Here is a 27,045-nt window from a genome sequence, read left to right as displayed (position 1 = left end):
CTCGCTGCCGCCAGCAGGGAAAGGGCTGGGGGGAGTCCTCCTCTCTGGCCCCCTGCCCCAGCCCAGGGTCACCCTGCCTGCTGCACCCCAAACTCCTCATCCTTGGACCAGCCGCACGCCCCCTCCCACACCCAAACCCTCTATCCCAGCCCAGAGCCTGCACCCAGCACCCAAACTCCATCTCAGAGCCTGCACCCCTCCTGCACCCAAGCTTCCTCCCAGAGCCTGCACCGCAAACCCCCTCCTGCACCCAGACTCCCTCCCAGAGCCCGCACTCAAACTTCCTCCCAGAGCCTGCACCCCAAACCCCCTCCTGCACCCAGACTCCCTCCCAGAGCCCGCAGCCCCTCCTGCACCCAGCCCCCTGCCTCAACCCAGAGCCTGCACCCAGCACCCAAACTCCATCTCAGAGCCTGCACCCCTCCTGCACCCAAACTTCCTCCCAGAGTCTGCACCCCAAACCCCCTCCCGCACCCAGACTCCCTCCCAGAGCCTTAGGCAGGTGTAGGGGGAGGCGGGACTTGGACCCATTCTGGGCAATGCCAAAAATTATACAAACCTGCCACCTCTGGGTATACCCCCCAGGGGTATGCGTATCCCTGATTGAGAACCACTGCTCTAGCAGATGGGTTCCCAACCTGGGAGGCACAGCCACCCTGCCCTTTCCTTATTGCCAAATGGGACAGGGTCTTGGCTAGTTTGGAAGGGGACTCTGGGAGTGTCCTAGTATAGGAAAGGGAGTGTCCATATGGGGAAGGTTGAACGCCTACTGCTCTAGTACTTTGGGTTGTTAGAAGCTGTCACAACGAAGTCTATATTATATAGGCTTGATCCAAAACCTATTGAAGCCAATGGAAGTCTTTCCATTGATTTCAATGGTCTTTGGGTCAGGCTGCAAGCCAGGAAGTATGGTGATGGTGTCGTAATCAGGACTTGGGTGCTGTATTTATGCTGGGATGTGTTGTAGGAGGGTATCACATACAGTCACAGTCAAAGACCGAGTACTGTAACAGTCATTACTAATATTACTACATGGATCCCGCAACTGCTGATCTTTTAATGGTGACCCTTGCACCTCGGATGCCTGAGAAGTAGGTGTCTGACACCACTAAATGCACATCCTGACGTGCAGGGCAGCACTCCTAGGTTGGCCACTGTAATGGTTTAACTAGTCCTCTTGCCTCACTATGAGTGATATGGTTTCGCAGCAGAAGCCTCATCAGCCACTGGGGCCCTGTAATAGAAAGGAGTAAAACAGAGCCCCGGAGAAGCCGGAGAGGACCTGCAACCCCCAGACAGGGCTTTCTCTGGGCTCCAGTAGTTATCAGCCCCCCGTGGAATCAGGACGAGGCCTTTTGTAAATTACACTTTTCCCTGTATGCTTCAGCTCTTTGGAGTCTATTTCAACCCAAGAGAGAGGACAGATTTCATTCTGACTGTTATGGATGGCCTGACGAATCACTGCAACAATAACTGCCAGCCAACTGCAGAGGGATTGCTGTCTGCCATGGTGAACAGCGGTGGGACTAAGGTGGAGAAGGTATGGGGCGCTGCTGCTGAGATGGACGGAAACTAGAATTCCCAGTGCTGGGAACAGTCATACGTTCAGAGAGTTTAAGGCCAGAAGGAACCATCAGACCTTCTAGTCTGATTCCTGTACATTGGAAAACATAATCCCAACTATACATACAAACGGTGGGGGTCTAAATCAGCTGTTACCACTCAAGGGTGGAGTCATCATGGAAAATTCTCTGAAAACATCCACTCAGTGTGCAATGGCAGTCAAAAAGGCTACCAGAATGTTAGGAAGCATTAGGAAAGGGATAGATAATAAGACAGAAAATATCATATTGCCTCTGTATAAATCCATGGGATGCCCACACCTATAAATTCATGAATGGTGTGGAGAAAGTAAATAGGGAAGTTTTATTTATCCTTTCACACACAAACACACACAGAGACACACACACACACACACAAACCTGGGTTAATACAAACCTAAGGAAATATTTCTTCACACAACACAACTCGTAACTCATTGCCAGGGGATGTCGTGAAGGCCAAAAGTATAACCAGGTTCAAAAAAGAATTAAAGAAGTTCCTGGAGGAACATCTACACCTATTAGCCAAGGTGGTCAGGGGTGCAACACCATGCACAGGGTGTCCCTACGCCTTCTGATTGAAACTGGGACTGGGTGACAGGGGATGGATGACTTGATAAATTGCCCTGTTCTGTTCATTTCTTCTGAAGCATCTGGCACCAACAGAAGACAGGATACTGGGCTAGATGGACAATTGGTCTGACCCAGTATGGCCATTCTTATGTTACCCCTGTATTGTGCCTAGATAGGACTCATCTCCTTTGAGCCATTGATATGTGGTCTTTGCAACAATGCACCTTGTAAGGCTCTGAAATGAGCCCTGCCAGTAATATAGGAAATTGTGACTTTTAGGCAAAACCTAGAGGCTAACTCTGATTCTCCAGGGATGCTGAGGTTCCCTCTTGCCCCAGCTGCAGGATGGGATGAGAGTCTTGTCCCGTCTCATCTAGTTCCCTCTCTCTCAGGCAGCAGACCTTGTGGCTGGGGTTTGCAGCCGGTTGGATTCAGTCCAGCAGCCCAGCTCCAGGACCCTGATGAAGAAGTTAGTGGCCCTGCTGGCTGGCGAGGCGGAGCATCTGGACACAGTGATCTCATGCCTTCTGGACTACTCCTTCCCTACAGACAGGTACGAAATGCCTCCACTCTTCAGGCCTCGCGTGATCCTTTGAGGCCCTATATGAGAACCTCACCACTGAGCACATTGTTTGGTCTTACTAAGGCAAAGTATAAAGCACTGACTGTTGAGGACTGAATCTCCCCCCTCTACATGGGGCAAATTACCTGCCCTCTCCTCCTGATGGCTCTTCTCTTTTCAGCCACAAACCACAGCGAGCGAAATCCGCCTGTCAGAGATTCCTCTCCCCCATTCCCTGAATGTGTCTCCCCATGTGCAAGGCAGGAGCTCTCATTCCCAGTCCCCCTCTCCCGGCCCCTGGGACTTGTTAGAGATCTGCCTGTGGGAGGGGTTCTCAAAAGCACAGTCCCCCGCACCTACGGTCAGTGCTCATGGGTCCTGGAGCAGGGGGTGGATTTAAGTCTGTGTTCTTGAGTTCACTATCCCTTTGCTACTCCGGCTGGCAAGTGCAGAGCTCATTCTGCCGTTCTCCTTCATCTGAACGTACAGATAGTGAGTCTAGGTGGAACGTTTGCTGTCTGAAGTACATTTGTGTTTGGGCAGGAAAAGTTGAGCAACAGTGATGACGCAAGGCGTGGTTTTATGATGGATGATCCCAAGCAGTGAGTTCCAAAAACAATCCATATCAGCAGGGCTGGCTCCAGGCACCAGCAAAACAAGCAGGTGCTTGGGGCGGCACATTTCTAGGGGCGGCATTCTGGAACCGGCCATCATAGGTGCTGACTCCGGGGCATGGGGAAAAAGTGCCCCCGCCACCCCAGTTCGCCGCCCCAGCTCGCCTCCACTCCGCCTCCACCTGCTTCCCTGAGCGCGCCGCCGCCGCCCCGCTTCTCCCCCCTCCCTCGGGGGAGGTGGCGGTGGTGGAGCGGAGGTGAGCTGGAGCGGGGAGTGGTTCCTCTACCCCCCGTTACTTCCTGCGCCCCCCCACCCTAGCTCACCTCCGCTCCACCTGCTCCCCTGAATGCGCCACTGCTCCGCTTCCCCCCCTCCTTCGCCTGAGAGGGAGCGGGGAGAAGCAGAGCGGCAGCGCACCCAGGGGAGCAGGCGGAGCAGAGGTGAGCTAGGGCGGGAGGTCGCGGGGGCCCCCAGGAAGCAATGGGGGGGGGGAAATGTGGCACGCCCGGGGGAGGAGGCGGGACTGGGGATTTGGGGAAGGGGTTTGGAAGGGGTGGAGTTGGGGCGGGGCTGGGGGAGGGGGGCACGAAAAAAAAAAGTGGGGGCGGCCAAAATTTTTTTTGCTTGGGGCGGCAAAAATCCTAGAGCCAGCCCTGCATATCAGAGGACTCCACTGAAACCCTCCCTCACACAGTTGTTGGCTGAGCACTACGGAGGTCTGAGCCACGCTGCTGCATGCCCGCTCCCTTTTTTTTTTAAAGGGAATTTAATACTGGTGAAAGGTACCCCATTGACACCCTTGGATAATGAAGACCTCAGCTGCAGCCCAGGAAGTGACGATGAAGCTTCCTCCACACTGCCCCTAACAACACTCTGAGCTCATAGCTGGAGGGGCTGCCGACTAGGCAAGAAAGGCTCATTCAGCCTCCATGTCCCGTTCAATCCCTGAACCTACCAACAAGGGCCAAGTATGGTGGTTGACTCTGTAATGTGGACAGCGTGCACTGGGCACTGGTCCGAGACCCTTAGTTCATTTCATATAGGACATCTGCTGCCAGAGAAGCTGTCTTAGCCATTAGCCATCAGCCTCTCGGTATTAGCCATCAGCCAGTAACAGGTTGTGACCAATTGAGGCCAGATTCACACTGGCAGCCTTGAGCTGAAATGCTCCATATCCTGTGCCAGTGATTCTCAATCTGAGGTCCATGGAGTCCTTGTTCATGCTCCACATTGAATTGCACAAGCTCTGGGGACTGCACTGCTGGGCAGGGCATTGGCTCCACAGGAGGATTTCTCTTACAAAGAGATTACATTGGTGAAGAGGTTTAATAGCTTTTCTCCTAAGCCATCCAGTCCCTCTGAATTTCTAGCAATGCGGCCGAGCTATGGCAGTTCCTATCTGCTGACCCAGCCCTCGGAGGACAGGTGATGGAGAACCTGGTTGTGAAGCTGCAGAGTTACCACAGCTCTGAGCACCAAGCCTCTCACACGTCTGCTGCCGTAAGTCACTGTTTGAACATCCATAGCCCCATACAGTTAAATCTATCCTATGTCTCTGTCACAAGGCACACTCACCGCCAACGCGCCTCGTCATGCCAGGATATGATGTTGCAGGGCTTATTCCACACTGGTGTCCCCTTGTCCAGCCTCCTGGTTCTGCAACACTCCGCAGGTTCCATGGTCTGGCCCTCTGGCCACGTCACCTCTTCCAGGGTTAACAGAAAAGTTCAATATGGGAAAACCCAACATGTAGTGGCCTCTGTGCCAGGCCCTCAGCCCCCATCAGAGCCTCATCATTCTTGGTCTCTTAGTCCTGAGGTCGGTACTTTGCCTCTTGCTGGGGAACCCAGACCTGAGCTCTGCTCTAGGTTCCAGCCCACGGACCCCATGATAGGCTGCTAAGGACTGTTCCTTCAATCCCTCACCACTTCCCTGAGCTGCTCCTCCCTTTTTCCTGCTTGTTAGCAACTCCCATGGGTCTGCAGCTTCTGCGTTTCCTGCCCTGGATTTGTGGCTCCTTGTGACTTCTTCCCACCCAAGCTTCTATCTTTCAGGCTCTAAACCAGAACATCAGGAGAGCTGGCACCAGCTGAAGAGTTATAAAATACCATGGTTATAGTGTCATGACAAAGTCTGTGTTCAGTGTTCTGTGTTGCATGTTCTGTGTCTGTCTCTAGTAGTGTCCTGTGCTAGCATTGGGTCCAGAAAAAGAGGGGATACTACACTAGACAGGGCAAATGTCTTTTCCTCTCTCTACTTCCCCCATGTCCATCCAACTTATCAATCACCCCTTGTGTCCAAAAGACTTTGGTCCCCAGTGCATCAGGGTTATTTTGTTTTGTTTTGTTAGGTTCTCTAATAATCATTTTGTTGTTAATTTTTGTTCTTAATACATTTGTATTGTTAGTTACATTTGCTTGTATTATTATTAATTCCACACTTTCCTCTATGCACTCTGGTTCTATTTCCCCAAGCCCTAAAGGGTAGTTCTTGGGCCTCCATAACCTGTAAGACCTTGGCCCATAATTGTATGGCCCCATCTTTCAGGTCCCCAGAAATCTCTGAGAACAACTGTTAAAAATAGGAAATTCTGCAACATTTTGGCAACTAAACGTTAGTTTAAGTCCAAATCAGCTTAACCTTGCATAACAACTGTGGTACTCCTACAAAATCTTATTTGTTGTGTGTGCTTAAGAAGGTCCTGGCCTCAGTGACTTTTATTGTTTGATGGCTATTGCAGCATCAAACTTGGGCCTCATTTTGTTTGTCAATGTACCCAATTATTGTAATGGTAATGGTTTTGTTGTATTTCCAATTATTATAATTAGAATTGTTTGCATTTGTGTTTATGTTATATCTGGTATTTAGTCAATTGTAATGGCTTTAGTTATATTCACCTGGTTATAATTGTTTGGTTTGTTTGCAACAAATACAAAAGATTTATATGGTGACCACTCAAGAATTGTTCTTGAGAGGTCAAAAGGGGGACAATGTAGATAAATCTCTAATAATTTTCATATGACTTTACATTGTGCCTCTTCATATAACCTTGTGGTGGGTCTACCCACGTGTGACCTCTGTTTTCATGGGACTTTGTATCAAAGCCTCATTTAAAAACTTTGCATTGCCCTTGGTATAATATTATAGCTCCTAAGGATAGAATAAGATAGAAGAAACATTTCTTTTTGCTAGGAGTAGAACAAGAGCTCTCCCCCCACACTCTTAATCAATTGCCCTGTTGAATGAATGAGGTGTGGATGAGCAAGGCATGGAAGGCAGCACCTCCAGACAGCCTCAACTGTTGGAGAGGGGCTGGGAGCCAGACCCAAGGACAATAAAACGTGTCAAGTGGGCTCCTTAAAGACAAGCAGACATACTGACAGCCTCGGGGGTTAGAAGCAAGCACCTTCTTTTGGAAACACCCTCTTTGCAGCATCGGGACAACACTCAAAAGAAAGCAGCACAAAGGACCAATGGACACAGACACAGAGTTTAAATCTGGTATAAATTTGCATAAAAGGAAAGCTGCTATAAAAGTGAGGTGTCTTGCAGAGGACCCGGGTCTCGTCTTGTCAACATGGGAGCATCGATCCGGATCGGCAGAAGCCCGGCTCCACCCCCTCCCCCATCTAACTCACCTGGCCAGTTAAGTTAAGGGGAGCAACTAATTGGTAACAACAAGACGGAGTGTGTTTGTGTGTGTGTGTGAGTGTAAGTGTAATATATTATATGCATATAATACAGAGTTAATGAATACATGTATTACTAATAAATGTGGCGTTTTGTCTTATTCCCCCTGAAAAGATCCTGTGCAGTACTTTAAGTACAACAATACAGGGTTTACAGTTTGGTTCAATGGCTCTCAGCACCCCCACTACACAATGTGTTCCAGCACCCCTGGGTTCAGCGTTCTCCTGCTGGTGTTTTCTCTGCTAGGAGGGAGGAGGCAGCATGTATGCTGATCCCCTTCCTAAAACTCATCCCAATTCACTGGGAGAGAGGGGAGTCCTGGCCCTCCCATTTTGCAAGGCTCCTGGTCCCAGGTCCTTACAGAAACATAACAGGAGTTCCTCCTGAACACGACTTATTCCTTGGACCACTTCTTCCCTACCAGTATTTCCCAGCTCCTTACTTATATCAGACATCTCAAAATCTGACAGGGTCACGCCACGTGACAAGGGTGGGCTGACCCCTAGCACCGCTACCTTTACAGGGACAGACTATCCCCTCCATTTTGGGGCTACTCCATAATGTCCTGACAAACCCTTGGGGGAGGGTTCCATTCATCGCATCCATGTTGGAGCTCTGAGAAACCCCTGTGACGCTGTCTGCCCTGGTGCCAGCTCACTCAGATGCTAATAGAAATCAAAGGAGTGTCAAAAGCTATTGTAGTGTAATCAGGCAGTTCACCTGTGTGTTTGTTTAGTTCAAAGGAAAAGTTAAAGGAAACACTTATCTTTATAACCTGTTGATTGCTATTGTATTGTGTATATCCCTGTAATTAGTTAACCCTAGATCAAAAGTGTGCGTTGGTGTTAAAAGATGAGAATGAACTTGATGTGTAAAGTTTATGTTAACTAATGAATCATAGAATCATAGAATCATAGAATATCAGAGTTGGAAGGGACCTCAAGAGGTCATCTAGTCCAACCCCCTGCTCAAAGCAGGACCAATTCCCAGCTAAATCATCCCAGCCAGGGCTTTGTCAAGCCGGGCCTTAAAAACCTCCAAGGAAGGAGACTCCACCACCTCCCTAGGTAACGCATTCCAGTGTTTCACCACCCTCCTAGTGAAATAGTTTTTCCTGATATCCAACCTGGACCTCCCCCACTGCAACTTGAGACCATTGCTCCTTGTTCTGTCATCTGCCACCACTGAGAACAGCCGAGCTCCATCCTCTTTGGAACCCCCCTTCAGGTAGTTGAAGGCTGCTATCAAATCCCCCCTCATTCTTCTCTTCTGGAGACTAAACAATCCCAGTTCTCTCAGCCTCTCCTCATAAGTCATGTGCTCCAGACCCCTAATCATTTTTGTTGCCCTCCGCTGGACTCTTTCCAATTTTTCCACATCCTTCTTGTAGTGTGGGGCCTAAAACTGGACACAGTATTCCAGATGAGGCCTCACCAATGTCGAATAAAGGGGAACGATCACGTTCCTTGATCTGCTGGCAATGCCCCTACTTATACAGCCCAAAATGCCGTTAGCCTTCTTGGCAACAAGAGCACACTGTTGACTCATATCCAGCTTCTCGTCCACTGTGACCCCTAGGTCCTTTTCAGCAGAACTGCTACCTAGCCATTCGGTCCCTAGTCTGTAGCAGTGCATGGGATTCTTCCGTCCTAAGTGCAGGACTCTGCACTTGTTCTTGTTGAACCTCATCAGGTTTTTTTCTGCCCAATCCTCTAATTTGTCTAGGTCCCTCTGTATCCGATCCCTACCCTCTAGTGTATCTACCACGCCTCCTAGTTTAGTGTCATCTGCAAACTTGCTGAGAGTGCAGTCCACACCATCCTCCAGATCATTAATAAAGATATTAAACAAAACCGGCCCCAGGACCGACCCTTGGGGCACTCCACTTGAAACCGGCTGCCAACTAGACATGGAGCCATTGATCACTACCCGTTGAGCCCGACGATCTAGCCAGCTTTCTATCCACCTTACAGTCCATTCATCCAGCCCATACTTCTTTAACTTGGTGGCAAGAATACTGTGGGAGACAGTATCAAAAGCTTTGCTAAAGTCAAGAAATAACACATCCACTGCTTTCCCCTCATCCACAGAGCCAGTTATCTCATCATAGAAGGCAATTAGGTTAGTCAGGCACGACTTCCCCTTCGTGAATCCATGCTGACTGTTCATGATCACTTTCCTCTCCTCTAAACGTTTCATAATTGATTCCTTGAGGACCTGCTCCATGATTTTTCCAGGGACTGAGGTGAGGCTGACTGGCCTGTAGTTCCCCGGATCCTCCTTCTTCCCTTTTTTAAAGATGGGCACTACATTAGCCTTTTTCCAATCATCTGGGACCTCCCCCGATCGCCATGAGTTTTCAAAAATAATGGCTAATGGCTCTGCAATCTCACCCGCCAACTCCTTTAGCACCCTCGGATGCAGCGCATCCGGCCCCATGGACTTGTGCACGTCCAGTTTTTCTAAATAGTCCCGAACCACTTCTTTCTCCACAGAGGGTTGGTCACCTTCTCCCCATGCTGTACTGCCCAGTGCAGCAATCTGGGAGCTGACCTTGTGCGTGAAGACAGAGGCAAAAAAATCATTGAGTACATTAGCTTTTTCCACATCCTCGGTCACTAGGTTGCCTCCCTCATTCAGTAAGGGGCCCACACTTTCCTTGATTTTCTTCTTGTTGCTAACATACCTGAAGAAACCCTTCTTGTTACTCTTAACATCTCTTGCTAACTGCAACTCCAAGTGTGATTTGGCCTTCCTGATTTCACTCCTGCACGCCTGAGCAATACTTTTATACTCCTCCCTGGTCATTTGTCCAATCTTCCACTTCTTATAAGCCTCTTTTTTTCGTTTAAGATCAGCAAGGATTTCACTGTTTAGCCAAGCTGGTCGCCTGCCATATTTACTATTCTTTCTACACATCGGGATGGTTTGTTCCTGCAACCTCAATAAGGATTCTTTAAAATACAGCCAGCTCTCCTGGACCCCTTTGCCCTTCATGTTATTCTCCCAGGGGATCCTGCCCATCTGTTCCCTGAGGGAGTCAAAGTCTGCTTTTCTGAAGTCCAGGGTCCGTATTCTGCTGCTCTCCTTTCTTCCTTGTGTCAGGATCCTGAACTCAACCATCTCATGGTCACTGCCTCCCAGGTTCCCATCCACTTTTGCTTCCCCTACTAGTTCTTCCCTGTTTGTGAGCAGCAGGTCAAGAAAAGCTTTGCCCCTAGTTGGTTCCTCCAGCACTTGCACCAGGAAATTGTCCCCTACACTTTCCAAAAATTTCCTGGATTGCCTGTGCACTGCTGTATTGCTCTCCCAGCAGATATCAGGGTGATTAAAGTCTCCCATGAGAACCAGGGCCTGCGATCTAGCAACTTCTGCTAGTTGCCAGAAGAAAGCCTCGTCCACCTCATCCCCCTGGTCTGGTGGTCTATAGCAGACTCCAACCACGACATCACCCTTGTTGCTCCCACTTCTCAACTTTATCCAGAGACTCTCAGGTTTTTCTGCAGTATCATACCGGAGCTCTGAGCAGTCCAGCACTTGCACCAGGAAATTGTCCCCTACACTTTCCAAAAATTTCCTGGATTGCCTGTGCACTGCTGTATTGCTCTCCCAGCAGATATCAGGGTGATTAAAGTCTCCCATGAGAACCAGGGCCTGCGATCTAGCAACTTCTGCTAGTTGCCAGAAGAAAGCCTCGTCCACCTCATCCCCCTGGTCTGGTGGTCTATAGCAGACTCCAACCACAACATCACCCTTGTTGCTCCCACTTCTCAACTTTATCCAGAGACTCTCAGGTTTTTCTGCAGTATCATACCGGAGCTCTGAGCAGTCCAGCACTTGCACCAGGAAATTGTCCCCTACACTTTCCAAAAATTTCCTGGATTGCCTGTGCACTGCTGTATTGCTCTCCCAGCAGATATCAGGGTGATTAAAGTCTCCCATGAGAACCAGGGCCTGCGATCTAGCAACTTCTGCTAGTTGCCAGAAGAAAGCCTCGTCCACCTCATCCCCCTGGTCTGGTGGTCTATAGCAGACTCCAACCACGACATCACCCTTGTTGCTCCCACTTCTCAACTTTATCCAGAGACTCTCAGGTTTTTCTGCAGTATCATACCGGAGCTCTGAGCAGTCCAGCACTTGCACCAGGAAATTGTCCCCTACACTTTCCAAAAATTTCCTGGATTGCCTGTGCACTGCTGTATTGCTCTCCCAGCAGATATCAGGGTGATTAAAGTCTCCCATGAGAACCAGGGCCTGCGATCTAGCAACTTCTGCTAGTTGCCAGAAGAAAGCCTCGTCCACCTCATCCCCCTGGTCTGGTGGTCTATAGCAGACTCCAACCACAACATCACCCTTGTTGCTCCCACTTCTCAACTTTATCCAGAGACTCTCAGGTTTTTCTGCAGTATCATACCGGAGCTCTGAGCAGTCCAGCACTTGCACCAGGAAATTGTCCCCTACACTTTCCAAAAATTTCCTGGATTGCCTGTGCACTGCTGTATTGCTCTCCCAGCAGATATCAGGGTGATTAAAGTCTCCCATGAGAACCAGGGCCTGCGATCTAGCAACTTCTGCTAGTTGCCAGAAGAAAGCCTCGTCCACCTCATCCCCCTGGTCTGGTGGTCTATAGCAGACTCCAACCACGACATCACCCTTGTTGCTCACACTTCTCAACTTTATCCAGAGACTCTCAGGTTTTTCTGCAGTATCATACCGGAGCTCTGAGCAGTAATACTCCTCTCTTACATACAACGCAACTCCCCCACCTTTTCTGCCCTGCCTGTCCTTCCTGAACAGTTTATATCCATCCATGACAGTATGAAGGATTCTTGTTTGCTATTACATTACATTGGCATCGTGTATATCCCTGCAATTAAATTACCCATCAAACACAATTGGAGACTTGGAAATGTAAATGAAGAAGACTGCTAACTTCAAAGCAAGGGCTACTGTGTTTGACAACGGGAATTCACAGACTAAGTCTGAATTTCCTACTCATCAAAACCCACTTGGGTAAAGACACTGTTCAGATTGGTTTCTGGAAAAGCTATAAAATAGATGTCAAGGAATGATCCTGTATCTCTGACTGTTTGGACTCTTACAGGGAAGATGCCAAATGCAAAATGGAGATCCCCAGAAATATCTGGGTTCCTGAAAAGACTTTTAGGAAACCAAGAGATTACTACATCTCCGCTATCATTTGGGATTTACAAATATTGACTCACCTGTTAATGTATTTTACCTGCTTTAACCTCTCAATAACTCTCATTTATATTTCCTAGCTAATAAATCTTTAGTTAGTTTACTAGAGAATTGGCTGCCAGTGTTGTTTTTGGTGTGAGATCCAGAGTACCAATTGACCTAGGGTAAGTGACTGACCCTTTGGGGTTGGGAGTAACCTGATGTGGTGTGATTTTCGGTTTTAATAACCTTTAATCACAAAGTTCAGTTTGTCTGGGTGGCAAGATAGGCTGGAATGTCTAAGGGGACTGTCTGTGGTAAGACTGTCCTTGGTAAAACTGGTACTGTAATCCAGGAATGCACAATTGTTACTGGCTTTGTGAAATCCAATTATAGAATATACTACTAGTTTGGGGTGCCTGCCCTGTTCTATGACAGTCTGATCTAAGATTGGCACTCACAGTTGTGAACCACTCCAGAGAGCGTGACAATTGGCGTAGTCAGCACAGGAGTCACATGCCACAGGTCAATTGGGCTTAAAGATCATAACCCAACACTATTTAAAGTTTAAATTTGATATGGAGAGTTTTAAGGGTTAAAGATGAGTTACAATGGGTGAATCACAATCCTATGAGAGTCTTGACTCAAAAGAACTTGAAAAAGTATGTAAAGAAAGGGGGCTATCTGTTAAGAAGAAAGCCGCAGAACGCGAACTGAGAGATTTGCTCATGGACTTTGACCAAAAAGCAGGGTCTCAGCCCCCCTATACCCCAGATGCAGAAGAAAAGGCCCCTCTGAGGCACTTGGAAGCCAAGAAACAATGCAAGCATGAAAGAATGATGGTGGAAGTCCAAATGAGGGAGAAGAAAGATGCCGAGGAAGCTGATGAAAGAGCCACTCTTCTCTTCATTAATTTATTCTCTCCCATTCTTAGTCCCATGAGGCATTACCCCCACCCCAAGCATGCTGTCTCTGCAGCCCCTGCAGGTCAGGAAGCTCTGCGAGATCCGAAATCAAAGCTAGGTCCCCTGTGTGGCAATGCAGCCTAGTGTCACCAGACTCCACAAGGCAAAGCCTTCAACCTGCCAGTGCCCGGCTTCCCCCGCCCTGCTGCTCAGGGCAGTTTAACTCGGTTTGTTTCTCCATGAATCAGGGGAGTTTCATAGCACATAAGCAGGAAGTCCTGAGAACTGACGCAGGAGGGAGTAGGATTTCCAAGTAAGCTTGTCTCTGTCTTGTTCCCTCTTCAGGCCACATGCGCCCTCTATGAGATGATCTCGGTGAGCAAGTCCAAAGATGCCACAAACCGCCTCTATCCTCAGCTGCTAATGGCTCTTCTTGTCGAAATCCATTTCAGCCTGGGACAGAGCATACCAGGGGATAACGTCGCTGGAAGGGAAAGCAGCCGGTAGAGCCTCCACACCAGGTACTGCGCCTACTGGAAAGTCAACGGTCTAATTACATGGACAGTCATAGAGAAGCCATAGTTCTCTTCTCCAGCTCTCATGTGCCCCTGCAGGTTTTCCATAACTCTCTAATTCTGAGGGAGTTAGCAGGCAGGGCTTAGGTTGCAAGGGTGTCTCTCAGTGGTAAATGACATACCGACCAATGCATTGCAGAGGAAGTAGAAAGACTATCCCCAGCAGCTATGGGGAGAAATTAGTGGGAGCCAATTTGCCAGTGTGTCAAAGGAATGTGGGTCCGACACTAAAGGGCTGAAGTTCTCCTGTTCTGTGACATTGACATGCCCTAGTGCTGATGTGCAATTGTCTGTAGGATTTGCTCAGAACTCTTTCTCTTTCTTCATATTATTAAATTGTATTACTATGGTGCCTAGGAACCCCAGTCACGAACCTGTGCCTTCCTAAGCTCTATTTAAACCATTGATGTGTCTTTCCACACACGAGTGAATCCGTCACTCCCTGACAGACCTACCATGAGGGGGCTCCTGGCACTCAGTCACGCTGGTGTGTTGTTTGAATCTAGCTCTGCAGTGGAGGCTATAAAGATGCTGCTTCTCTGTGTTGGCTGCCGTTCCGAGCTGACTGTTATGGAGAAGGAGCAAGGCTGGATCCTCCTACAAAGCCCCCAAGATCACCTCCATGGGGTGAGCCTGCTGGCCAGGTAATACACAAGCGTTTTCCATGCAGTCAGTCCTGCTAGTGGGGGCAATTCCAGAATGAAACATTCCTCACTTCTGGGCTGCCATGTGGCCCCAAGCTGACCCCTCACCCCCTTGTTGCAGAACGTGCTTCTTCCTTTACTAACAAAGGTATTTCTGCTTTGTGTCACAGAGCCATGGTGCACTATGCTTGCCCTGAGACCACAAGGATGCTGCTGGACCTAGTGACCCCCGCTCCTCGACAGAGGTGAGAAGAAACACAGGCTGACCATGATGGCCTTCTTTGTAGAAGTAAGTTTCATTAGCTGATGAGAGCAATTGGGTCTTGTGTCCTAGATTAGTGAGCAACTCCTTAAATCAAGCCTTTGAGACTCATTATTGCGCTACATAAACGATGAGCTTTATTGGTCATGTCCACATTGCCAGGTGTCCATGCAGCACTGACTAGGCTCCCCCAGTCCTGTCCCAGCACGCTCAGTGTAAAATCTGAGATGGATCCTTTAGGGGATCATTGGTTGCTCCAAAGTTGTAATCAGGAGCCTGATGGGAATATCCAAGAAACTAAGGTTCTGTAGAACAGCATCAGCCTGGACTCTCCAGAAGGGCAGCTGGGTCTCCTGTCGGCATCAGCCTTTCTGCAGGTCCATGAAAGGTTCCTCCCTGCGAAGTCACTAAGGAAAAGCAAAGAGGGGCATTGAGAGTGGGTATGGAGGAGAGAGGATCATGGTAAAAGCTCCCCCAGATGCAGGATCGTTAGCTCTGAATGTGGTGAGCAATCTTTAACCTTCTCTATTGGATGGGTTAGTTAGAGGCACATCACCAGGAATGAGGTGGCTCTATAGTCCATCACTAGGTTGTCCTCCCCATTTCCACGGGTTCTGTCTGGCTAGTTCCTATTGACAGTTTTCAGGGATTGTCTCCTCATCTAACTCATTAAGGGATGGGGTTTAATTCTCTCCTCACCAGGAGTCCAATCCTGGGCCCATTGAGATCAATGGCAAAACTTCCACTGACTTCAGTGGGGTCAGGATTTCAACTCAGGGGTTTGATTTCTCAGTCCCAGCTTTCGCGTTATCTCAGAGCGGCTTGTTCTGCTTCACAGGGTCACCACGAGGGGTTCGGCTGCTCTTGGCAAACCCCCAGATGCACAAGAGTCCGCCATACAAATGGTCACTGAACATTTTGTTGCCCTACATGTTCTCCTGGAGGGTAGAGCAGCTCTGCTAACGCCTATGGCTGAGTCTAGTGCTAACGGCCAGGAAGTCAGTGGGAGGACTGGGTGTCACACACAAAGTGGGGCTGATGTATAGCAATGGACGGTACAACATGGAGGTTATGATGCCTCTCCACAGAACTGACACAAAGTTCTCCGGTAAGCACCCTGCTGCTGATTCGCTCTGTGTTGTTTTCAGCTTCTGCGTTACGAAGAGGCCAAGAAGCTCCCACATCCAGACACTTTGGACCGTCTCGAGGAGTGGACAAAACACCCCAGCCCAGTTTTCCGTTCACTTGGTCTAAAGAGGACTCGGTATCCTGGCAACCCAACCAGGGAAGGTGAGAGCCCAGGCTTGGTTAACTGGAAAACGACGAGGTGGCTGTGACCCAGTGGACTGAGTTCTGGGCAGGCAGTGAGGCACAGTGTTCTGAGCCCACCTCTGCTGCTGGCTTGCTGACCCTCTTGGTGCCTCCATTTCCCCAGCAGGAACGGGGATCACAACGGCCCCTCAATGCAGATCTTTCCTCGGAGAGTATTTCAGATGGGATTTTACTGCTTGGATTTCAGGTGGACGTTATCATTCTCCTAGGGCTACCACACGTCATTCCACTCTATGCCCAATATACAACGTTGGCATTTTATGTGGAAAGCCTCCAGCTTTGCCCACACTGAGTGGCGCAGTCCCAATGTTTCGCAACCGTACAGCAGTACAGAGAGGATACAGCTCGATTAGATCCTGAACTTGGTTGTCGTGCCGAGATGATGTTGATTCCGTATTCATTGTAAACGACCCATGCCAGAGGCTGCAATGCCACACTCAGGCACCTAAATAAATGGCCTGACCTTTCTCAAATGCTGAATACCAAGAACTTCCCACTCGAATCTGCCGAAGCCGTGGCTGTTCAGCTCCTCTGAAAATCAATCCACTCGTTTAGATGCCTGAATAGGAATGTTAGTGCCAGACTTTGGACAGTGACATAGGAAGACGTTGGCCTGAGCCTATGCATGGACTCTCATCCTACAATCCAGCCCCTCAACAGATACATCCCAGCTTCTGACTGTGAGCCATTCAGCTACAACGGGGATGCCTGGATGCTGTAAGTGAATTAACATGTAATGATAGATAGACAGATAGATAGATAGTATAAGCTATTCTTTCTACCATCTGCCGTACGGATTTGCTCTGTAGAGCTTGCTGTCCCTGTTACTCATGGGTATTTATGTTCCAGAGCCCCACATGAGAGAGGGAAGGATTTCAGGCCCAAGGCCCAAGTGGGGCAGGAAGAAGCACACGCTCACCTCAGTTGCCTTCTTTGCTGAGGTAAGTTTTGTTGACTTGTTGAACTGAGATTGCAGAGCGTTGCTCAGTCCCATATTCTCACAACTGGCAGTGCCCCATATGTATGTCTGGGGCACCTTGCATCCTCATTTCTTGACCTGTAAGTGGGGTGGCCTGGGGTTTATGTAAAAGGCAGGGATTGTGTTGAAACTATAATCATCCAGATACTTCTGAGGAAATCCCTCTGGAACAGTGGAAATAGTGTAGCATTTGGCCATCAGTCCCTCGGTAATTTCCCAGATTGTGACTGCGTTTGATTTCCCGTGAGACGTCTTGAAAACTGTTCTCTTTGTTGAGAGGCTGAACCTCTGAAAGTTCGCCCTGGAGAATGTAAGCATTGACAGGAGAGCTGTTGTGTTGATTCCCTAGGGCGCACTGTCCAGCACGCCGGCAGACAGACCCAGATCAGAAGGCCTGGACTTGGTACGTGAACGTAAGTAATATCCTTAGGTTAGTGCAGTGAGGAAGCAGAGGTGTGGGTCAAGGAGATGGCAATGGGGGCGCAGAGGCCCTGTCATGGCACCAATGGGGTCTAATTTGTACTGTGTGCTTTGGTCATCCACTGTGTGATGATCCTCTTCTGTAATGGGCGCCATCGGCTCCAACACCACCCTCCTCCCAGCCTCAGGAGAGGGAGGTGTTCCCAAGGGAGAGGGGGCATGGCTGCGGCATCCCCGAGGCTTCTCTGCTTTATGCTGGGGGCTGGCCCAATGGCCAGATGGCCTCCAAGTTGGTGGGGGTGGCGCACAAAAGCGGCTTTCAGGCACATTCCCACGCAGCTGCCAGGATCTGCACTGAGCCTAGGATCTGCAGAACCATCTCACAGGCTGGGCCTCAAGGCTGGCAGGTTGGCAGATGCTGCACTGAGCAGCAGAGTTACTCTGTATCCTGAGTCAGGAAGCTTTTCTGCTGCTTCGCTGATCAGAGGAGCCTGGTAGTTAAATGAGGCAGGAAGATACACCTGGTTAATGCAAAGACACAGATGGAGCCCTGGAAGCCCGTATTTCCTGGTGTTTAGTCAAAGAAGATCAGGCCAGGGCAATATGACTTGACAGTCCTCAGCGAGGACTCATCAGAGAGACCCTCAGATGTAAAGAGGGAAGAGGTGGGGGATATTGGGTACAAACTCCCCAGATCCAGTTCCTTAGTCCGGGATCTGAGTGAGGGTGAGACCAGCCCGTCAGTCAAAGGAAATAGTGGACAGTGAGATGGTTATAGGCTAAGCGTAGAGACGCAGGAATGAATCCAACCCCTCTTTGTTCATGGTGGCCTGATCCAAACAAAGCTCATGGAAGTCAGTCTCTCTGTTGTCTTTAATGGGCTTTGGCCCAGGCCCATGGAGAAGAGAATGTGTTCTTTGAGCCCTACAAAGGACAGAGCAGAGACCATTTCCGTCATTAATAGTGTGATGATTGAGCTGGAATAAAGCTAATCCAGGGTTCCCCTTTCTCTGCTGTTGCTAAACTTCTTTTTTCCTTGTTGATCCCCCAACACACGAACTGCTGGGCACTGCCAAAGTCCACAAAGAGGAGAAAAGAGGGAGGAGCAGCATCCGCCTGCTAAAATTCATGGCTGAGGACGGACCAAGTAACCTTTGACCCTGACTAGCTCATTATGCGTTCCACAGGGGACCCTTATTACATAACAGTACAGTGATTGGCCAGCCCCAGGCTGGCAGGATAAACCCAGAGCACAGCAACCTCTGTCCTCATGACTGAAATGGGCTAGTGCCACTAGACTGGGCCATGCCTCCTTCACCTCTATTACGCAGCAGTAAGGGTGTGAATCACAGCAAGGAGATCAAAGCTCTGTAGAGCTAGAGACAAGCTCTCTCCTCGCCACCTTTCATATGGCAATTCACACCCCACCCCCACCCTCCCACACACACACACATTTACAGAGGAGACTCTAGACAAAATACAGCAAAGGGCAAAATAACTGGTCCCTGGACTGTGGGAGGAGAGTTATGGGCAGGGAGTGAGGGAGCTGACGGCAAGGGGAAGGCTCCGGGCGAGTGTGGTCCCTGTGGTCAGAGAGCCTACGGGAGTTATTCACATTCTCAGGAGGTCAGGACAATTGCTTAAAAGTAAGACAGGAAAGCTGGAGGCAAGACCACGCTAACCATGAAAGCAGCCTGTCGGTTTGCCTGGGACGGGGACAGTCCAGCTCGCAGCGTAGTTCTCCTACAGTCGCTCTGGACTGACTCTGGCTCTTGTCCCCACTGAGTCTCCCACCCCAGCCACCATGCGCACATGAGCCCAGGGCGAATCTGAGGAGACCCCTATTTTCTGAACAACGGCTTCAGGAAGGACCTGGCTGGCTGGGAAAGCGCAGAGCACTACAGAGCCGGCTGGGCCCTTCATGTTTTTCAGCCTGTCAGCATATTGGATTCAGACTAATTCTCAGGCTGAACTCTATTTAGAACAGGTACCTTTGTTCCTTCCTGTGCTAATGTCATTCCGCTTTGGGGGAGAATAAGGACAGAGGCCTATTAGAGATCTGTAGAAAGCCCATCTGGGAGACAGATTCTTCCACAGCTGCTACTGTGAGATTCTGACAGCTTCCTCTGAACCATCGGGTGTTGGCTGCTGTCAGAGATGGGGTCCTGGACTGGATGGAACTCAAGTTTTGATTCAGTCTGCTAATGCCTATAGCTAGTCCTTCACTAGTCAGTACCAGAGACCAAGAACCAGCTCCTCGGATGGTGCAAATTGGCTCAGCGCTATGGACGGCAATGGAGCTCTGCAAATTCCCACCAGCTGAGGATCTCTAGCCCTGCAGCATCAGTGACTCAGGACACTGGAGGGTGTTGGCCGAGGCTTTGAAATGATCATGGCAGTGAGAGATGGGCTCAGACTGGAAACCCCAAACCCAGCACTGGTGGACTTGGGGACGCTGAGATCTGGATCCGGAGCCAGAGCTGAATGATGTGGCTTGGGGCAGTCGCTGATTACAATAACCCCTGGTGTGTAGCTAGGCTGTGTGCACTGCACACTGGGTTCCCAACTGCAGGATTTGACTAGGAGCCTTTTAAAAAAAAAAGTTTTGAGGTGCAGAAGGACAAGGAAAAATGTGACACCCTGTCCCAGACCCTGAGCTATTTCTGTAGTACAGGGGTTCCTTTACGAACACAGCTGCCATCTCCATACAGCAGCTAACAAAAAAAAAAAGCTTCCATGATCCTTAAATCCTGACCCTGTCCCTCTTCCATCCTGCGCTGTCCTTTATTACACAAAGGCCTTGTCTACACTTACGTCAGCACGTAGGGTGCGTGTAGCTACACGTGCAAGGCTGTGGTAGGGAGGGCAGCCAGGCTCAGCTTGGGGAGCTGCCGGTGCCATTCCGCACTGCCTCCCCCCACCAGAGCCTTTCCCCACTGGAATCTTTCACTGCTGTGGGGAAAGGCTCTGGCAGCGGGGAAGGGGCAGGACTCTACCCTACTAAATATAGCAGCGTAGACACGGGAGGCCCTGCATGGGCAGGTAGGGTGCATAGCCATAGGGTTCAAGCGTCCCTTTACTTGCCTTAGCCAGGCCTCACCATCTACACTGCTGTTACACCCGTGCTAGCAGGGTCGAAATAGCCCCAAGTGTAGACCTACCCAAAGCAACCACCTCTGTTCCTGGAATCCTAATTGACTGCGCTTGAAGAGGCTTGGGGATTGCAAAGGAAGGCAGGGTCCAAGTTAACACCCTAGCCCAGCAGCAGCCCCTCTGGTGGGAATTTGTCCTGGGCTCACTGCAAGGAAACAGTTCCCCCTTAGTTAGGAATTTGTATTATTCTTCCAAAAAAGTAAGGCAGAAACTAGTCATGTAAGCCACTCACCACAGGGTGGCGCTGATGCTCTGCCTCCCCTACGTTTTTCTCCTCTTAGGTCCCTTTGCAGCGAATCAGATTATGGCCGGTCTCTGTGCCCATTGATGCAGTCTGAGTAGCAGGAGCCCTTCAGCCCCACGGTGACATGGGCTGTTATGTGTTTGGATGATTAATCCTTCCTCTTCCTATTCCAGGCCAGAAGGGCTGAGGTGCTGTTTCCCGAGGAACTGTTCCAGGACTAGCGAGGTAAGCACAGCGTACACGGGCCGTGCACTACAGCTCTAGGTACACCCAGGAGCGCCGCCAGCGTTTTTGCCGCCCTAGGTGGCGGAAGGTCCCGCCCCCAAAATGCCGCCCCTGACAGGCGGCAGAAGGTCCCGCCCCCGAAATACTGACGACAACGGGGGCAGCCGAAGATCCGGCCGCCGCCCCCCAAATGTTAGCGCCCAAGGCAACCGCCTAGGTTGCCTAATGGGTTGTGCCGGCCCTGGGTACACCCCTGTAACCCTAGAGGGGCAGGAAACGTGGTCCTTTCAGGTGGAAACGATGGTCGTTTTAATATGAGTGTAGAGTGTTTAGATGCAAGCTGGATGGCTAGAAACAGAGAGTTTGGAAGATCAATATATAGCTGAAGATCATTGTTTTTACTGTGTTTTTCCCCCTCTCATAGGAGCCTTTCCAAGCGTCACAGAAGTACGGGCCAGAGTTAACACGGCATAGAGTTGTTTGGTGCATAATAAAGCTGCTGCTGATTTCCAAGTGTTTGCGGCCAACTTTCCTCACTGTGCACTAGGCTGCTTGTAGCCATGTGACTGAGATGTCGGCCTTCTCTTTTCTGGGCACTGCACCTTTAATAGTAGAGGAATCTTGCTGGCTGCAAGCATCCTGGCTAGGGTTGCCAGGTGTCCGGTTTTTGACCGGAACACCCGCTCTAAAAGGGACCCTGGCGGCTCCGGTCAGCACTGCTGACTGGGCTGTCAAAAGTCCGGTTGGCGTGGGACTGGCAGGCTCCCTACCTGGCTCCGCGCGTCTCCCCGCAAGCAGTGACATGTCCCTTGGCTCCTAGATGGAGGGACGGCCACAGCCCCATGCACAGCCCCCACCCCGAGCGCTGGCTCCGCATCTCCCATTGCCTGGGAGCCGCGGCCAACGGGAGCTGCAGGGGTGGCACCTGAGGGTGGAGACAGCGTGCACAGCTGCCTGACTGCGCCTCCGCCTAGGAGCCAAGGGACATGTCGCCCTTTCCCTGGAACCGGCTGAGGTAAACACCACCCGGAGCCCGCACTCCAAAACCCCTCCTGCACCCCAACCCCCTGACCCAGCTCTGAGCCCCCTCCTGCACCCAAGCTTGGGGATTGGTCCTGCTTTGAGCAGGGGGTTGGACTAGATGACCTCCTGAGGTCTCTTCCAACCCTGATATTCTATGACTCTATGATTCCCTCCCAGAGTCTGCACCCCCCCAACACCTCAACACCCTACCCCAGCCCTGAGCCTCCCCTGCACCCCAAGCCCCTCATCCCTGGCCCCACCCCAGAGCCCGCACCCCGAGCCGAAGCCCTCACCCCCTCCCACTCTCCAACCACCTGCCCCAGCCCGGTGAAAATGAGGGAGTGGAGTGAGGGTGGGGGAGAGCGAGCGACAGAGGGCGGGGGGAATGGAGTGAGCGGGGGTGGGGCCTTGGAGACGGAGCGGGGCAAGGCCTCGGTGATGGGGTGGCAATGGAAGGGGCCTTGGAGAAGGGTTACGGCAGGGGTGTTCGGTTTTGTGTGATTAGAAAGTCAGCAGCCCTAATGCTGACCTTCGGGGGCAGGGGGCAAAGCCGGGGGGCCTGCTGTAGTCTGATCAATGGCTGTAGTTCCAAGTGGTGCTTGTTGGCTCACAGTGGAGCAAGTTCAGCCTTTCCTTTCGAAAACTCAGCCGGGCATTTTGAAAGAGAATCTCAGCTTTCTTCTTCCTTTCTTTCAAGTGAGTCGCTCTAGATTTTATGGCTGTGGGTAAATACTTGAAAATGTGAACTCCAAAGGCTCAAAAACCAGAGAGCAAATCATTTATTGATTTATTAACCTCATGATTTGGGGGGACATGACATGATTTTTGAACATGGGGTGTTGGCCCTACTGCCTCTGCGTCTAACCCTTGGCAGGGGGAAAGGTACTTCCTCCTCGTGAGTTGCCAATTTAGGTTGGACGTATTCCAGAAGGTTTCTTAACATGACATAATCCTTAATTAAAGAGTAATCTTGAATTCATGGAGACACCAAGCCAATCCTGGAGGCTTGGCAACCCTACCTGCAGCACAAGCCGCCTTCTCTCAAGAAGAAACACCTACAAGCGACGTCCCCCAGCTCTGCCCACTCTCTGTTTTCTTGCTCCATTTTATCATTCTGTCTTCATCACAAATCACCCTTTCCCCTGCCCTGTGGGTCATTCTATCTGTTCCTCTTCCTTGCGTGTCTCTCTCCCTCCATCTTTGTTCCTTGTTCTCTGGTCCCACCTGTTTCCTCCCTCCCTTGTTCTCTACCTCATCTTCTGCTTTGCCCACCCTTGATTCATCTCCTACCTAGAAATTTAGCCAGGAGAGTGGGGGTAACCCCCCAATTCTGGCAAAAAGTGGTGTGGGCTCTTCAGCAACGACCCCTGATTGGGATCTCAGTTTTACGGCTCCTCCGGCAGGTGGTCCAGCAGCAGAGCGCCCCCTAGCCCCACTGGCTCAGTATTGACACAAAGGACCTCCAGCTCCTGCATTCCAAGCAGTGCAGGCTGGAAGATTCATAGTTGGCCAGGGGGAAATCAGACCAAATCTGAGTGACATTTGATGAGGAGGTAAACAATCATGAGTTAAAAGGTCTTGCAAAAACAAATCCTCAGGTGCCCGCAGATGCTCCTACACATTGGCATTCTCTGACATCACGGCCTGCTCCTGTTCCTCCTCCTGTTCATGTGTAGATAAAAGCCTGAAACACTCGGAGAGCTTTAATTTTCTCTGCCCCATGCAGAGGTAACAGGATAAATGATCCACACCTCTGCTTACTTCTCTGTGGGGAAAACACACCTGTTCTGCATTGCTCATGTAAGGGGACTGTTGCCCCCTTACTAACATTCAGTGGGGGTGTTTTGGTTGGCTAGCTCCCAGCACTAAAAGGGGAGGGGTCGATGGGAAATCAGGACCCTGAGACTGACAGTCCCCAGGAACAATGGCGAGAGGCCAATGCTCCAGGTAAGCCTGTTTGACAGGGCGGGCAGGCTAATCAGCATGACAGGAGGCCAGGGTGGGTCCCGTCCTCCGTGTGAATTGGAATTGCCTGGGTCAGACTGAGTGGGGCCGAGCTAAGGAGAGAGCAGGGGCTCAAGCTGAGCTGGAGAGCAGAACCGTGCCAGATCCAGAGCCAGAGACGCAGCCCAGGGAGAGCAGATCCTGTGCTGGGAGCAGAGCTGCAGCCCCAAAGCCAGAGCACAGCCCAGAGAGAACAGAGCTGCCCTGGGAGCAGAGCTGTAGCAACCAGAGCCAGAGGGGCCAGACAAGCAGCCAGGAAGCAGGTCAGAGCTGGGAGCAGAGTCACAGAAGCAGCCTGCAGAGCAGACCTGTGCTGGGGGCAGAGCTGCAGCAACCAGAGCCAGAGAGGCCAGAGAAGCAGCCCAGGGAGCTGAAGGCAGAGCAGCAGCAGCAGCCGTGCTGAGGCAGAGTGGAGCTGGAGCCGGGGCTGGAGCAGTCCAGAGCTGGGGCTGGGGCAGTCCGGAGCCGTGTGCAGTCCGAGTGCGGTGAGCAGCTGGGGAGAGTGAGGGGGACCCTGGGCAGTGGGCCCAGCACAGGGAGACGCCTCAGCCAAGAGGCCTTGCAGGCCAGACTTGCAGGGGGATCATAACCCCGACCGGGCGGGGGCGACGCTGGGAAGAAGGGTCCTGCCACCTAGAGCCTGAGAGCGTGTGGCCACCACCAAAGCAAGTGTCCAACCCGCAGCGTCTCTGCAGCACAGCCAGGGCCTGAGAAGCAGGCCTGGGACCTACAAGGAACAGACTGAACTGCCCTGACGTACCAGAGACACTGTTTGTAATGTTCCCTGCCACAGAGTGGGGTGATGTTTTCCTTTAACCTTTCCCATTTTTCCTTATTCTTTTTTAAAATTAATTGTTAATTAAACAACTTGTATTTGCTTTAAATTGTATGAAATGATCAGTGGGTCAGGGAGGTGCCCAGTGCAGAGAGAGTACCCCGGAGTGGGGACACCCTAGCCCCTGCCCTGGGTGACCACAGCAGGGTTGGGGGTCGAGCCCCCCAGGAATCCTGGGCCCAGCCTTGTTGGGGTTTACGAGGACACTGCCAGACAGGAGAGTGGAAGGGGAGTCCTCAAGGGCAGGGAGGCCTCTGGGTAAAGGAAGTGGGAGCGAGGACTCGGATCCTTTCGCTAGCCCACTTCACCGGGGTAGTGCAGAAGCCAGGAAAGTTCCCCACAATAGCGGGACCATTCCCCCGCTTACACTCAAGCCACAGGATGACTCATGGGCATGCAAACGTTCTCACTGACCTCCTGAGAGCCACATCAAACACGGAGCCATGGCAGGAAACAAACCTACCAGACTCTAGGTCACGGCAAGTTCGGCTCTGGACTGTATTTCACCTGCAAACTGTTAACAATACAGGCAGCTCCAGAGGGAGTGCCACCAAAACACCCCCGGTTCAGCTTTGTGTTGACAAGAGCAGCTAAGGACATGGACAATAACAGACCCAGAGCTAGGTTCTTGACACCACTGGTTCCCTAGGGCATAGGTTTCTGGCCCTATGCCCAGTGCAATTCAAATCTGTTGTTGTTATTATTTATTTGGATTTCAGTAGGACCTAACGGCCCCAGTCCATTGTGCCAGGTGCTGTATATATGTTTGTTATTTATATTACCATACGATTTAGGCGCCCCAGTCATGGACTAGGCCCCATTGTGCCAGGTGCTGCACAAACACAAGACAAAAGACAATCCCTGCCATGAAGAGCTGACAATCTATCAATGGGATCAATCTTCACACTGTGCACAGTCTCTTCACAAGCGCACAGTTAACCTGTGGAACTCCTTGCCAGAGGATGTTGTGAAGGCCAAAACTATAACAGGGTTCAAAAAAGAACTAGATAAATTCATGGAGGATTAGGGTTGCCAACCGGCCAGTCCGAGTTCCGGCTTGTGTGTCCAGGTGCCATTTGACAAGACCTGATATCTGGGTTTTTTGGATCTGGAGTGGAAGAGGTGGATCAGAGGGTGTGGTCTGGGAGAGAGGTTTATCTTACGGTGACACTAACACTTTTGACTGTCTGGCCAGGAAGTACCACCCCCTCATGTCTGAGCACTTCCTGAAACAATCAGAAACACAGATGAACTGGGGCTGCAATTGCTCTCCAACAGTCCCACCTCTGGGACCCACTTCTGGGATTCACAGCATGGCAGTCAGCACGTCCCAGAGCGCATGTGGGTGTCCAGCGCCATGGGGCTGGAATTCCACTCTTGCCCATCATAAATGCCAGCTGCCATGCTGCCGCTGGAGGGATTAGGAGCATTTAGATCCTAGGCTGTGATTAGGTCGCTGACGTTCCTTTGTCCAGACTAACACCTTTCACCTGGGATTTGGGGCAGGACTGCTAAGGGCGCAGTTCGAATGGATTGGGATGGACCTAGTCGGCCCCCTTGAAAGAAGCAAGACGCGGAATCGCTTCATCCTAGTGATCGTGGACTACACGATACGTTACCCAGAAGCCGTTCCCCTAAAAATGGTGACAGCACCTGCAATTGCTAATGAACTAGTTAAGATTTTTGCTAGAGTTGTGATACCTGCGGAAATCCTGACAGACCAGGGCACGAATGTGTCCTCCAAACTGATAGCCGAACTGTGTCGCCTCCTCCACATACAAACGCTCTGGACGTCTGTTTACCATCCACAGACAGATGGCCTGGTGGAACGTTTCAATGGCACCTTGAAATCCATGCTACGGAAGTTCGTGGAGGAGGACCCTACACATTGGGATACACTGTTGCCAGCACTGTTGATCGCCATAAGGGAGCTACCCCAGGCCTCGACAGGGTTCTCGCCCTTTGAACTCTTGTATGGAAGGCAGCCCAGGGGGATCTTGGACCTCCTGAAGGAGGAGTGGGAAGCCCAGGAGACGTGAGTTCTCGGGACCACCCAGTACGCATTACACATCCGAGAGTGGCTCCAAACACTAAGGGCCTTTGCCCGGGGGGACTTGATACAGGCCAAGCGAGCCAAGAACGCCTCTATAACCGCGGGACTAGGGGGCGGAGTTTTGGCCCAGGAGACCGGGTGTTGCTGATGCGTCAAATAAAACTGAAAC

General features: G+C 50.9%; 1 protein-coding gene across 8 annotated transcripts in view; it reads left to right on the top strand.

Annotated features, from left to right (window-relative positions):
* The window catches only part of LOC135977218 (maestro heat-like repeat-containing protein family member 7), a 45,631-nt gene extending 24,154 nt beyond the window's left edge, over positions 1–21,477 (top strand). For 6 of the 8 annotated variants that reach the window (XM_065576779.1, XM_065576778.1, XM_065576777.1 and 3 more), the window contains 3 exons: positions 1,388–1,540; positions 2,567–2,727; positions 4,722–7,111. In XM_065576779.1, coding sequence (XP_065432851.1) covers positions 1,388–1,540; positions 2,567–2,727; positions 4,722–5,253 — 846 coding nt within the window. In that variant the 3' untranslated portion in view covers positions 5,254–7,111. Of the gene's footprint in view, positions 1–1,387; positions 1,541–2,566; positions 2,728–4,721; positions 7,112–13,472; positions 13,649–14,208; positions 14,347–14,516; positions 14,636–15,756; positions 16,658–16,789; positions 16,882–17,268; positions 17,333–20,909; positions 20,962–21,385 lie in introns of those variants that run through there. The other 2 variants (XM_065576782.1, XM_065576784.1) reach the window with 2 other exon arrangements.
* Positions 21,478–27,045: the final 5,568 nt, after the last annotated feature.

Source organism: Chrysemys picta, chromosome 23 (genome assembly GCF_011386835.1).
Source record: "Chrysemys picta bellii isolate R12L10 chromosome 23, ASM1138683v2, whole genome shotgun sequence".
In the NCBI taxonomy this organism is placed as follows: domain Eukaryota; kingdom Metazoa; phylum Chordata; order Testudines; family Emydidae; genus Chrysemys; species Chrysemys picta.
Note: the sequence above shows the minus strand (reverse complement) of the source record. Positions and strands in the feature narration are given on the sequence as shown.